The sequence below is a fragment of the Elgaria multicarinata genome, chromosome 6, assembly GCF_023053635.1.
Source record: "Elgaria multicarinata webbii isolate HBS135686 ecotype San Diego chromosome 6, rElgMul1.1.pri, whole genome shotgun sequence".
Lineage (NCBI taxonomy): Eukaryota > Metazoa > Chordata > Lepidosauria > Squamata > Anguidae > Elgaria > Elgaria multicarinata.
The window spans coordinates 85,697,929-85,712,752 of record NC_086176.1 but is presented as its reverse complement, the minus strand read 5'-3'; the positions used below and the strand labels follow the sequence as shown (position 1 = coordinate 85,712,752).

The 14,824-nt window shown below is 39.9% G+C and overlaps 2 protein-coding genes across 3 annotated transcripts in view; one reads left to right on the top strand and one right to left on the bottom strand.

Annotated features, from left to right (window-relative positions):
* AP3B1 (adaptor related protein complex 3 subunit beta 1) overlaps window positions 1-14,824 on the top strand; it is a 354,279-nt gene that overhangs the window by 136,490 nt on the left and 202,965 nt on the right. The window lies entirely within an intron of this gene.
* SCAMP1 (secretory carrier membrane protein 1) overlaps window positions 1-14,824 on the bottom strand; it is a 52,668-nt gene that overhangs the window by 22,808 nt on the left and 15,036 nt on the right. For both annotated transcript variants that reach the window (XR_010025551.1, XM_063127961.1), the window contains exons 2-4: window positions 12,918-12,995; window positions 2,681-2,779; window positions 2,466-2,577 (exon numbers count right to left, since the gene is read on the bottom strand). Coding sequence is in view for 1 of the 2 variants with exons in the window: in XM_063127961.1 (XP_062984031.1) it covers window positions 2,466-2,577; window positions 2,681-2,779; window positions 12,918-12,995 (289 nt within the window). In the remaining variant the exon portion in view is untranslated. The remainder of the gene's footprint in view (window positions 1-2,465; window positions 2,578-2,680; window positions 2,780-12,917; window positions 12,996-14,824) is intronic.

Genomic DNA, 14,824 nt, shown 5'->3' with positions numbered 1-14,824 from the left:
AGTTTTCTTTAAAACTACACAATGGATTATTGTAATTCAGGCAGCTGTTGTGCTTCTCAATATCTCCCGCCTTATTAGAAGACAATAAAGAGGTCTACCACATAATCCACAAAACTTTATTCAGGCAATAAACAGCTCTTCCCACCTAAAGAGAGTCCAACCTCTAGGAACTTTCCTCATTTATTTATTTATTTATTTATTTATTTATTTATTTATAGCACCATCAATGTACATGGTGCTGTACAGAGTAAAACAATAAATAGCAAGACCCTGCCGCATAGGCTTACATTCTAAACTATGCAAACCAAGCGAGACAACTGTCCTTTCAAGGAGAACACTAACTTCAGGGAGGCTGGTTCTGAATAAACCTTTGGCAAGAAGCTAGCTGGGCCGACCTTCTCTCACCTTCCTTTAGTGCCACCCATTTTAGTCAGCAGCATACTCTAGGATTAGCTAGCCTTTCAGGGCCCTCCCCATCAAAAGAATACTGATTTCAAACAGACTGTGGGTTGTTTACACTTTCAGATACACAGTCTGGCAAAAGTTTATTTGCAGTTGGTGAAGAGCCTGTGAGAGTCACCTCCCCCACTCCCTGTATAGGTTGGCATGTTGATTGATCGCCTGAAACTCCTTCCCCTTGCCTAAGGGGAACAGGCCTAGTCATGACACCAGCAATCCTATATAAACTTTCCTGGGAGAAAAGTCCATTGTATACAAAGAGACTTGCGTCTTAGTAAATATGCACAGGACTGTGCTGTTAGATACTCTATTCCCAAATTGCTACTTGGGCAGCTATTCCAATTTAAAAGAAAAGGATAACTGATTTTACGATGTCCTCTAAGTCAGGCATGAATTAGTCAGGTGTGAGCAGACCTCATGCTTGTGGGATCTACTTTATTTTCCCCAGAACCCTGAGATACACCAACTTTTTCCAACTCTACAAGATCCTTTTTTAGGGGTGGTGACCAAAACTCTACGGAGTATTCCAAGTGTGGCCTCATCATAGATTTGTATACGGTGGTAAGATCTTGTCCATTTTATTTTTGATACGGTGGTAAGATCTTGTCCATTTTATTTTTGATTCTTGCCTAAGATGGAATTTACCTTTTTTCACAGCAGCCAAACACTGCATCAAAATTTCCATCAAGCTGTCCAGCACAACCTCAAGATCTCTTTCTTGGTCAATCACAGCTAGCTCAGATCCCATCGACTTACATGTGAAGTTGAGAGGTTTTGCCGCAATGTTCATCTCTTTACATTTGCTTAAACTGAACCACAATTGCCATTTTGGTGCCCATTCTCCCTTTCTGGAGAGATCCTTTTGGAGTGCCTTGCAATCCCTTATTTTAACCACCTTAAGTAATTTGGTGTCATTAGCAAACTTGGCCACTTCACTGTTCACTGCTGATTCCAGATCATTTATGAAAAGGTTGAAAAGCACTGGACTAAATACAGATCCCTGTGGGACTCCACTGTTTACTTCCCTCCATTGGGAGAATTTACCATTCATTCCTACTCTTTGCTTTCTGTTCTTCAACCAGTTACTGATCTATAAGAGGACCTTTCTTATTCTGGGACTGCTAAATTTCCTTATAAGTCTTTGTTGAGGGACTTTGTCAAAACCCTTTTGGAAGTCCAAATAAACAATGTCTAGCAGATACACCCATCCACATATTTACTGACACTTTTAATTAACTCTAAAGGGTTAATGAGACATGACTTAGCTTTATGGAAGCCATGTTGAGTCTTTTTTCAGCAGGGCTTGTCCTTCTATATGCTTACTAATTTTATCTTTAATAATGTTTTCAACAAATTTATCCAGAACCATTTACCTAGAATGGCCTGTAATTTTTCAGATTCCTTTTTAAAAATTTGCATTACATTGGCCATTCCCAAGTCCTCTGGTAAAAAGGCTGATTTAATAATTTTCAATTTGTCAATAAGGTTGAGAATTTCATCTTTTGAACAGCTACTCACACAACACATTAGCCACACAGGGTGGGTTGTTGCGAACAACCCACTTCGGGTATGTAGCGCACTGCCAGATGATCGGGCAACCAAACCACCGTGGGTGAGTTGGTTGCCCCCTCGTCTCCCCTCCCTCCCCCTCAGTCCTCAACCCCCACCCCAGGAAACCTGGTGGCAGACCTGTCACGATCAGGGTCTGTTCCCTTTCTTTAAATTTTCACAGCTCGTTTTGTGCAAAAATGGGGCTGCAGAATTTTTGTTTTAATTGGTTGAGGGAGAAATCCCACTCCCCACCATGGACCCTTGGAGCAACAGCTCGTCTCAGGGGTTGGATTACAACAATAAAGCATAGCAACTGGGTTGGGTACCCTGGTGACAATATATACAGCTTGATTGGAACCTCAAATCTCAGACACTAACTACAGAAACAATTTAATTTGGTGCCTGCAGTTTGAGAACGGCAGTCTATTGTTTTTTGAGGTGATGTTAAAGCATACCTCCTTGCTGGTTGAGACTCTGCATCTCTCTTTCCCTACGATCTAGTTCAGCTGCTTTCCTTTCTAATTCTTCCTGACGCTTAAGTAGTTCAGCCTGAGCCAAGGCATGTTCCTAAGGATAAAGAAATTGAGAAATAAGCAACAACAAAATCAAAGCACCAAAAAGAACTGAAGTCCACACATTGAGATTCTGTTATCAATAATATTAAATATACCTTTGCGATTTGAGTATAAGCAGGAGGTTCCTCAGTTGGTTTCATTATAGCTGGCTGTGTACTGGGCACATTGGGGACCTTGACATTTCCTGGTGGTGGCTAGAGGGGGATAAAAAAACAGAACAATTTTAGAAAGGCTCTTGGAAACTTGCAGAGAATATCTTATACAGTCCAATTATAGAGGGTTAAGATGTACAATAGGCTATTCTATAATTAGGTGGATGGTCAACTTTGTATATTTCACACTTCATAAATTGTAGTAGTAGTACCACTGTATGTTCCATCCATTAAACCAAGCGCACTCATAGTGCCAAGCACTCATTTCAATGTAGTGTTAAAATATCTTGGCTCAAGCATGCCCTCCTATCTTTCTCACCTCCTATGTGTTTGGATGCAAATGTTTCTTAAACAAAAGTTTGTCCACAAACCAGAATCTGAACCTGGTTTACTATCATGGTTTGCAGGCAGGCCTTAAACTATAGTTTTTCACTTTTGACATGACCATCCCAATAAGCAACTGCTCCATTTTATTGGCTTTTATATCCTGCTTCAGCAGTCCCATTAGCTCCAATCACCAAGAAGAGTTCAGTCTACAGAGCTATTTTATGCCAATATCAAGTTTGGCTACAGCAACATATGAGAGAGAGACAGAGACAGAGAGGGAACACCTAAATTACTTTCGTTAGGATTTCAGTTTTAGTAGAATCCATATGCACACTTACCAGCAAGTAAGTTTTAGTGAAGTCAGAGTGACTTAGTTCTAAGAAAATACGCACTGCAAGAATGTTATGGCTTGAAAACAGAACTATTTTCAAGTTCAATACGTGCCAAGGAACACTTGCCACAGGACTCCCAAAACCACTTCCTGAGCATAACCATTGCCCCCAATTTTTATCTCTCCACACCTACCCCGAAGCTCCCTACTTCAAATGTCATTAATCACCCTCCAAAAACACTGTCCTCACTATATCTATAGACTCCGAAGTGATGAGAACATCTGTCTCTCCATAGAGATGATGGGAGGAGGTAAAATAACCTACTGTCAAGAGTCATCCTTATTTAATGTATTTGTGTTTGGTTTCCACCAATTTTCAGTGCATTGTATAAAGGTGTACATAAGACTGTAACCACCAGGAAAACACATTCATATTTTGAGAATATTAAAATATTTTTGGGGGGTGTACACATGTGTAAGAGATTGGATTAGCCTTTGTCAAGAGGTACACAGAAATGATTCAGTATTATGTATGCATGTAATAGTGGTATCAAAAGCTATCCTATCCCAATTCAGACTGTTGGTCCATCTATCACAGTACTATCTACTCTGAGCGGCAGCAGCTCATGTTTTAAGCTAAAGATATTTCACATTGGCTGAGTTTGGACATCACAATCACCCACGATGGTTTAATAAACTACTCACAGTAGCTTATTTTTGAAATAGCCCATGATTCCCTGTCATGCGAAAGGGGCTATAAACTAAGCTACTGTGTGCAATTTGACTCACACACACACCACCCCCTGTCCTGCTGCAGTCCTCCTGCCTGAGCAGTGGTGCTGTTTCACCTCTGAAGTATTGGATGTTTGCAGAATCAGGACAAAATCTCATAAACAGCTTCACCCAGTCAGGAGCCACCTGATCTACCATCAATCCTCTGCACGATATCTCAACAAGGAGGGAAAATCCCAAGTGCCCCAAAAGGGGGAAGTGGCTAGGAAACCTTGAGGATGTGCAGAATCAGGACCAAACTCCACACAGATCCTCTCCTAGTCAGGAGACACCCGATCCACCATAAAACGTCTTCATATTTACTCCATAGGAGTGGAAATCCCAAATGCCCCCAAAAGGGTGAGATACCTAGGGGGGTTGGAGGTCCAGGACCAAACCTCATAGCCAGCCTTCTCTACTAAAGAGGCACCCCATGCACTATGAAATTCCTGTGCCTAACTCTGAAAGCAGTGAAAATTCGAGGTGCACCAAAAAGGGCAAGATGCAGGATCGGGACCAAATCACATAGGCTGCCTTCTCTACGCTGCTGGCTTGGTCCCTTTAACATGTTCCTAATCAGTAAACCAGTGAAGAACAGAGCAGCAACTGTTTTGATTTCTCTTGCTGCACAGCTCTGTAGCCAGCTAAATAACCACCACACAACACAATAACTCATGATGGGTTAAATAATTCACTCTCCAGACCGTGGGTTATCAGAGTGGGTTATTTTGGCCAAATAAGGCATCAGGGGTTAAAAAAACTCCCACCAGATGACACAATAACCTATGATGGATTAATTAAGACAGCGTGGCTTAATTAACCTATCATGGGTTATCGTGACGTCCGAATCCAGTCATTATCTGCTACCTGATCCTTTTAAACTGGAACTGCCGTGGATTTACCTGGGCTCTTCTGCACACAACGCATGTAGTCTAGTATAGAGCTACGGTCTCTTCCTAGCAACACCATATACAATTTAACAAGTCCCAAATATATAACAACCTATGGTGAAATCACACCACACTGCATGGGAAACTTTTCTTATGCAATGCTCATCAGCTGGCTCACAAACAGCCTTTCTACAAGCAGAAGAGGCTTTCTGTCAGTGGAAGAGCACCTCCAGATCTCACCCATTATGTAAAAAATGTAACACAAAAAACAGCATTGAGAGATCTGGATAGCTATTAACTTAGGTTCCCAGTGGCGTGGCGTGGAAATTTTTCCAGTGCTTTATGTTTCTGCAGAAATCCCCCTCCCCATTTCATATGGGAGAGAATACATGTATGTTAATAAAATACATATTATGTCTTGGTGTGAGATAGAACTATTAAGCAGAAATAACTGAAGGTGTCCCAACAACTTTAGTGGAAGACAATTGAACTCAGTTGAAATAGATGAGTGGCTGTCAGCATACTATGCACAGTTGCTAAAATTAATTAATGTGCAATCCTTTGCCTGTTTAGCCTAAAAAAAGTCCTTCAATTCCCAGTATTCTCCAACCAGCCATGCTGGCTGGAGAATTCTGGGAGTTGTAGGACTTTTTTCTGGAGAAACGTGCACAGGATTGCACCCTTACAATGTCAAGAGTTTTCAGTATCTTTGTTTTTTTCTTAAATTTAAACAATGTAAGGGAAGTACATACTACTGTAAAAATTTAAAGTCAAGTATTCCAATAAAGAATTCTACATAATATAACATTTCAATCTCATTAAGTGTGCTTTAATTCCCCCCTCAGATACTTCAGGTCCAATATTTGTGGTGTATTGGGATAAAAAAAATAACATGATGTTGTGTTTGATGTTTACTAAATAGAAGTAAAATAAACATTCTAAATTAGTTCTCTCTAGGTCAGGGATGGGCAGTTTGTGACCCTCTAGATGTTTTGGCGTATGGCTCCCAGTAGCTCTAGTCAGGGGATAATGGGAGCTGTAGGGCAAAACATCTGGAGGGCCACAAGATGCCCACCCCTGCATCAGAACATTATTTTCTTTTGTGGGAGGGGGACTCTTCCTGAATCCCTCCCTTTAAACAATGAAGTCTAATATCAACTATAGCAAAATCTTTCAAGCATCTAACATTCAAGTTTAATACCAACAGACTTAACACAGTCACTTAGATATTAAGTTTCAGAGGCTGTTCAGTAGTGTTTACTTAAAATAGCTCAGCACAGAAACCTCAAGAACAATTGATATCTTTTGCTTGCATTAATTTGCATACTAAAGAGATCAGAACTCTCTTTTTAGCTTACTGCTCTCTTCTCTCTCACACACTCTCTCTCTTAGAGACAGAGAGACCCCCCCCCCTGAGATTCTATTCAAACTCAGACCATAGAAATAAGATTCCAACTGCGAAGTCACATAGCTGTGGAGAGGACAGACATTTATCCATCTCAGAATGCCAAAGGAAGACACATACTGACCCAATTAGTTATTATTTGTGTCACAGCAACACAGCCCGTTATAAGTTCAAGGAGTACACGATATACTGATCTAAGAAATTGTTCCTGCCACATAAAGCTTACACACGTAAGTAATATGACATTAGAGTTGGGGTTGGGGAGAGATTTCTGCAGCACTTTTGACGAAATAGTCAATTTCCAAACTGCTAGACGCACACAACCCTTTTCTAAGACCAAAGCACATTTCCTCACTTCTTTCTGATAAGTTATCCCTATGAGTTAAAACTGTTTGCTACTTCCTCAAGACAGACAGGACTTTTTTCCATTTCTTCTGACCATCTCTACACCAGGGGCATGAATATGTTACAATGAACACTACAAATTGTACCCTACGCTAATGGTATGGGATGGGGGAGAAATAGCTGAAAAGGATTAACATCAGGGAATCAAAAGCTTATAACAACATTGATGTTATATCTGACAATTCCATGGTGTTATCAGTATTTCCTAGGGTGGTCATCCCATTAAGGAAATATGCATACGTTTGTATACCGAGTATAGTTGCCAACAAAAAAGCACAGAGTTTTTATGAATGTATGAATATATATTAATGATGAATTCCACATTTTTTTTATTGCAGCCTTCCCTAATCTGGGTTCTACTAAATGTTTTGGCTCCAACTCTCAGAACTCCTAACTACTGGCTGTGCTGGCTGGAGCTGATGGTGTTGGTCCAAAACATCTGGAGAGCACCAGGTTGGAGAATGTTGCATTAGTGGAAGGTTATTGTTTTAGTTCGACCATGAATACTATTTTACACAGCAACCCAAAGGGGCAGGGGTGGGTGGGAGAATATATGGCAGAAGGTGAGGGGAGTGGATGGCTAAAAAATAAATATGCCAGCTCCAGCAGATGCAGGGCCTCCTTTGGTCCACCCCCTTTTTGCCATTTTCATCTGGGCCCACAAGGAGGAAGCTTACAAAATCAGTTCCAACTCTCCACCCACAGACTTCTTTCCACAGGCAGGGGGAGTTCTGCTCCATCCTATGGCCCCTGGGACAACCCCCAAGGACCATAGGATTCCAGCCTTAATTGTTTTGTTCACCTCACACTCTAAAGACTGTCAGCTGAAACATATCACCCATAATACATTTCTGTTTTCTGATGATCTGCTTGAGGCTTTGCTCCTTTTTTGTTTTTTCTTTGTTGCTGTCCCTCCTTTTCTTCTACAGTGTTATAAGAGGCATTCCCTTCTGCATGAGAGAGTAGGAAGAAGGCCATTTCCACAATGGGGCCTACCACCCACAAGTTCTGTAAGTACTGAAAATAAGGTTTTTTAAAATGTGGCTCAGCCAATCAATTAAAACTCAGCTGCCCCGATTAATGAAACACATTAGCCAACTATTTTAATTTGTTATACAAGCATCTAGATTTTGGACAAATATGTAGGGGGCTTGTAGTTAATTTACTGGCATAAAAACAAGGCAGCAATCGGGTTGAGAAAAATTATATGGAATGTTATAAAAAGCACGAATTGCTCTTTCTGCAGGGCATCCAGAAGTTAGGAGACCTGTATGACTTCTTCGGTGTGACTGGCAAAAGCGTAATTCCCTCTATTTTTGAAGCTCAAAGAACAGTCCAGATCATTGTATAGCCAAAGCGTTACCATCCATGCACACAAGAAGAGATATCAGCAGGGCTTGGAGCGAACCCAAGGTTTGCAGAAGAACAAAGACTATTTAGACCCCCAAAACAGCCAATAATGACTGAGTATGCTCAGTCGCTGCTGACTGCTGACTCTTGTGGGTGGGTTTAATAAAAAAAAATAAGATGGAATGGGGAATGAAGTAGACTGTCCTGGAGGAAGGCATGTCTTCCTAACAAAACACTGTACAGGAGCACTTCTTCTTGCAACATTTTGTTGAATCAGAATATTAACTTTCAATTCAGAATTGGAATTTCAATCATAATTAGAGATTTACCCCCAATGTGACTTTATATATTAGTAAAATTAAGGAACTCCTGTGTGAGGTCAGTAATTACGGGCCAGTAGTTATAGTAATGTAGAAAACTGTGTTAAACTCACATGACGTTCATCATATGTGGATTGATCTTGCAAGCTTCACTTCATAGATGTATAGCTGGTTTAGATCATTTATTTTTTTACTTTTCATAGAAAAAAGATATAAAGGACATATTTGAAATCATCTGGCAATATAAGCTGATACAGCCATAAATGTGTTTAAGTGATTTGCCTGAAACAGAGTTCATAAGAAAGTTTTCAGGGGTCAGCTGAAGCAAAGGCAGGCCACCCTACATGAATCAAGGGGTCCACACAGTGGTTGCTCGGAAATTTACTCAAAAGTTTCAAAACGTGCTCCCAAGATCTTGTTTGAAAACAAAGAACTCCAAAGATTGCTTTATATTTATAATAATATATATAAATTTACAAGCAGAAATATGAGCCACTGTGAAAAGCTATATTGGCACAACTAATATCTAGCAGATGCCTCAATAAAAGTTACACAGACACATTATCATGTACTTGTGCTGTAAGCAAATAAAGATCGAATGCATACATGCAATTCTTTTCCTAAATAAGATTCAAAAGATATTCTAAATTTATCTCACATGTTTAACCAAGTACCATCCCTTGCATTATTATTATTTTTATCAAAAACAGGCTATTAAGCAACAGTAAAGTTTTTGCTTCTGTTCTGTAAGTAACTAACAGCACAATCTCTGGCTTGATTACTCATGCTCTGATAACCTCCAGGCTAGGGTACTGTAGTGTGTTATATATGGGGCTGCCTCTGAAGACTGTTTGGAAACTGCAGTTAGTGCAGAATGTGGTTGCTTGATCAATAACTGGGACTAGGTGTTATGATGATATGTTCCAACGGCACTGGCTCTGAGTCAGGTTCCAAGCCCAATTCAAACTGCTGTTTTTGACCTTTAAAGACCCTTCATGGCTTCAGGCAGTCTTCCCCAAACTGGTGCCCTACAGATGCATTGGACCAACTCCCTTTATTTCCCAGCCAGCATGGCCAATGCCTGGGATGATAGAAGTCCTAGGCCAACAAATCTGGAGGTTAGTAAGGACGGCTTAGGGCCAGGGTACTTTAAGGACCACTTATCTTCATATGCACCTACCCATACATTAGCATCTTCACTGTAGTAGCATTTTGAGGGTGGCCCTAGAGTGAAGTGGGTGGTTACCAGAAAGAGAGCCTTCTCAGGGGTGGCACCCAAGTTGCACAACACTCTCCCTGAAGAGGTTTGCTTGGTGTCTGATTTATTGTCCTTCTGGCACCAGGGAAAGCCCATTTCATTTTCCTGAGTGTTTTACTTCCAATTTTAACCCTGCTGACTCTTTCATTACTTTAATTTTTTTTTTTTACTTTCAGCTGATTCTGCTTTTTGTATTTACATTTTCAATTGTATTCTTCTTTTTGCAAACTGCCCTGGAAATACATAAACAGGCATGTCTACTCAGCAACACATTCCACCAGATCAATGTCTGACTCCCAAATAAGTGCATATACAAAAGCAATCCAGGTTAGCCATCTTTACAGTTACACTAGGACTGACCAAAAGTCCCATTTACCTTGAAAACTCGCATACATTTTAACTTACAGATTTCTTCAATGAGAGGCAACATGCTTTCATAGGAATGACAAAAATATATTTATTATGTAAAGCTGCATTACAGCTGGAGATATAAACTAGGTTTAAGAATATGGTGATAATGGGAATAATTAATATAAAATAAAAGTCTAAGACACTGGCATTTTTCTTTGACGACCTCCTGAACATTATGACAATACCTGCAGAAAGATTATAAGGTACATGCCCACTGGCTATCCCCACAACTAGCAGTTACAACCTTCAGCTGGCAAATTAGGCAATAGCAAGAGGAACAGTTTTGAAAACAAAGCAATGCTTGTTAATGAGAAAACTACTGAGGTATAAAGAATCAAGAGATTAAAATAGTTCCATTTTCATCTACTGCATCAAAATGCATTTATAAATATAATTTCAGTTCTAGAATCAAAGATGCTTTTCCCCTGGAAGGGAAAGTAATAAAGTGGGTAGTGCTGACCCGGATTGGTGAAACTAGGTTCAAAATCCTGCTCAGCGGAGGTGGGAAAGAGATTGTTCTTTCCCTGTTATTAGCAGCAGCGAGGAAACAGTGATCTGGATCAGAATCACTGGGGGAGAGGAGAGAAGCTCTAAACACCCTCCTCCCCAGCAATCCCATCCTCTGATCTCAGCAGGTAGGAATGGGAAGGTTTAAACCATCTCATTCCTGTGTGAACCTCAGGGCCAAAATGTTTGCTCAACCCTGCAGTAAATAGTGATCATTATTGGCTGTTGTACTAGCTGTCAAAAAAGCAAGATCTGTGAAAAGGCAAGAAGAAAGAAATGTCCAACATTTTTCTGTAGATAATTTAAGAGACTATTGCTCCTAGTTTATTTATGTAGGCCAGGTTCCATAGAGCACTGTCCACTGCCAAGAATTTCTGCATGCATACTACAGCTTGCTGAATTCAGCTTCTGACTACAGCTCCTCACACTCTGTCAGGCACTCCCTGAAGAGTCCCCTCACTTTCAGGAACAGCTTTTTGGGCAGCAAAGAGCTACAGTAGGAAAACACTGCTGCAGAGTAATTTGGATCCCAGACTGTCACCTACGTTTCATGTTATCCTTTTCAACAACAGGTTGCACACACATTTAGAAGACTGTGCTTAAATAGAGAAAATCTGAGTTCTGATCCTGAAGTGCTAATTAGAGATGTAAAAGTTTTAGAAATTTTGAGACCATGGGATAAAACATTTCCCCCCAGGGCGGGGGAAACAGAAGCTTTGGGGTAATTGAAAAATAAGGAATACTTATTTTTTTAGCACTCTTTTTAGATCTAAAGTCACTTTGACTGGGTTCAGACAACATGCTAACCAACGTTAATTTAAATAGTTGATGGTTGGTTATTTAACCCACCGTGGGTTACTGTGCTGTGTAGAGGGAAGTTTTTTTAATCAACATTTGGTTATTTGGCCAGATAACTGACACAAATAACCAACACTGTGCAGTGTGCAGAGTTGGCTATTTGAACCACCGCTGAGTATCATAAACATCACTGTTTATTTCCTCAGCCACCGCCTATATGTCGCTGAAACACATATATGTATCTCTGAGATAAAACTAATAACAACAACAAAACTGAAGATGCCCAATAACCTTAATAGAAGAGATTTCAACTCTACTGAAATAGATGAATGGTTCTCAGCGTGCCATGCATTTCCCTCCCTACCCATTTCCCACAAAATCTCTACTGATTGGACCAACAAGCTTCAATCCTCTTAGTACTCAATCACCTGAGTGAACCATTGGACAGGGAATAAGTTTCTTGTATTAATTATTTCTAAAAATGGCCTATCAAATATTTTAATAATCATATCTTCCTACATGCCTTCAACAGACTACCTGTACACTGCGCTCAACATCTAAGGTCCTCCTCTGAGTGCCTACTCCGAGGGAAGCTCGGAGGATGGCAACAAGGGAGAGGGCCTTTTCAGTGGTGGCCCCCCAATTATGGAATGATCTCCCCGATGAGGCTCATCTGGAGCCAACATTGTTATCTTTTCGGTGCCAGGTCAAGACCTTTCTCTTCTCCCAGGCATTTAACAGCATCTTATTTATTTATTTATTACATTTATTTACCGCCCCACAGCCGAAGCTCTCTGGGCGGTTTACTGTTAAAAACAGTAAACATTAAAAAGTATACAAGATTTTAAAAAAACATCAGAAACATAAAAACAGTATAAAAAACAGTATCCATTTAAAAAACAACAATTCTGGGGTCCATTAAAAACAAACTTAACGTTGTTAAATGCTGTTAAAATGCCTGGGAGAAGAGAAAAGTCTTTACCTGGCGCTGAAAAGATAACAATGTTGGCGCTAGGCGAGCCTTATCGGGGAGATCATTTCACAGTCGGGGGGCCACAGAAGGCCCTCTCCCTTGTTGCCACCCTCCGAGCTTTAACAACATATGCTACATTTGTTTGTTTTTTAATGGACCCCAGAACTGTTGTTGTTTAAAATGGATATTGTATACTGTTGTTTTTATATTTTTTGATGGTTTTAAATTTTGTATACTTTTTAATGTCCACTGTTTTTTAACTTTTGTAAACCGCCCAGAGAGCTTCGGCTATGGGGGTGGTATATAAATTTAATAAATAAATAAATAAATATAACACAGGTAGGTTTCATTTGTAAAAAGCTAATGAATTTAAATCTTTTGACACAAAAGATTTTCACATGAAAAATATTTAATAGAAAGGCAGGGATGCTTACTGTTCTGGAATCTGAGAAAGGGTTGTATTCATCTAATCCTGGAGGAACATTTCTTGTCACTTGCGTAACTGAAGGATCCTAAACAGAGAGAAAGAAAGTTAAGAAAGCATACAAACACACACTAAATACGCCAGCACTAGTCCTAGCACATCCACCATTAAGCTCCTTAAACTGCACAATCCTATGTATTCTTACACAGAAAAAAGTCATACAACTCCCAGCATTCCCTAGCAAGCGTAACTGGCTGGGGAATGCTAGGATTTGTAGTACTTTTTTCTGTCTAAACATACATAGGATTGTGGCCTTAGTAATGTAGCCAGATTTTTTTAAAAAAACACACACATCTTCTAGCTCAGGTTTATAGCCATTATCCAACATGGATTTCCCAGACTCATAATACAATTAAATTATCTATTTTAAAATTAGCAATTAAAGAGAACCCAACTACATTCCTTTTATTCTGGAGAAGTTACCGAAGCTTTAAACCATGGGTGGAACACCTCTTTCAGCCCAAGGACTGAATTCAATTTCAGAGAAGCTCTCATGGGCTGCATTCCACTGGTGGCTGAGGCTGAAGACAAAGCAGGCAGGGCTCAAAATTCAATTACAAAAAACCAAACTCCCCAGCATATGATATCTTAAATCTGTTATTAACAGTCACTAAGCCTTAGAAGAGATATTTTAACCTTTTAGAATGGGGAAACACACACACACACACACACACACACACACACACGTCCTAACATCTATTAAGAATTGTCTTTTTTAATTCCTACAAGAGAGAAATTTACTGTGTCATAAGCTATTGTGTCCTTTTAATACACACATCAATAACAAATAAATAAATAATTACTTGCCTAACTATGCAATATTTGTACTTTTTTGTTTGACTGTATTTGGAACAGAAAGAGAATTGTATCCACATTCTTAGGCCACAGCTAGACCTAAGGTTTATCCTGGGATCATCCAGGGTTCGCCCCTGCCTGAGCATTGGATACCCTGTGTGTCACCTAGATGAACAGGTTTGACTCCTGAATGACCCAGGGATAAACCTTAGGTCTAGCTATGGCCCTACTCTCTCTACTCCGTAGGCCACCTCATTTCACCCTAATCTTTTTATAAATCTAGATTAACATGATTTGAGAGATATCCCATCTGTGACACAGATGATTTATGAGGAATACTGCTCCTCCCGAGTATAAAAGTAAAAGCTCAATTTTCAGCTAAATATTGTCATTAACTGAAATAACAAACACACATCTAATAAGGTTTTGGAAGTTGTGAATAGGTGTTATTTTCTCCTACAAAATATATCAAGCTTGTGCCTATTAAAATAGCCATCAAGTCCAACTATTTTATTATTATTTTTAAAAAAACACATTTGCATCCCGCTCTATATCACTAGGATCTCAGGAAAGCAAAATATAGAAGACAGGAAGATATATGTAGGAGACAAGAAAAGATATGTTGACATGGAGTATAAATCTTCTGAATTCCAGGAGTATATACAGATCAGAGATTTTCAGATTTAACAACTGGGGACACTGTGATCATTTTTCTATGATTACTTTTGCCCCACAAAAGGGAAAGGGGGGGGGAGCACATCCTCCAAGGCCAATTTTTACTGCCATCCCCTGAAATTATTTGCAGACAAAGATCAGGGGATGGGGTAAAAGGACAACACATTAAATTCATACCAACAGTATTCAATCCTTTTCCCCCACCGCACACACCTTTAAGCCAGAACTTGAAGTTTGACGACTTGCTGGAGGCTCATGCCTTCATGCTGTTCCCTGGCATTATACATAGAATCATCGAATAGCAGAGTTGGAAGGGGCCTACAAGGCCATCGAGTCCAACCCCTGCTCAATGCAGGAATCCACCCTAAAGCATCCCTGACAAATGCT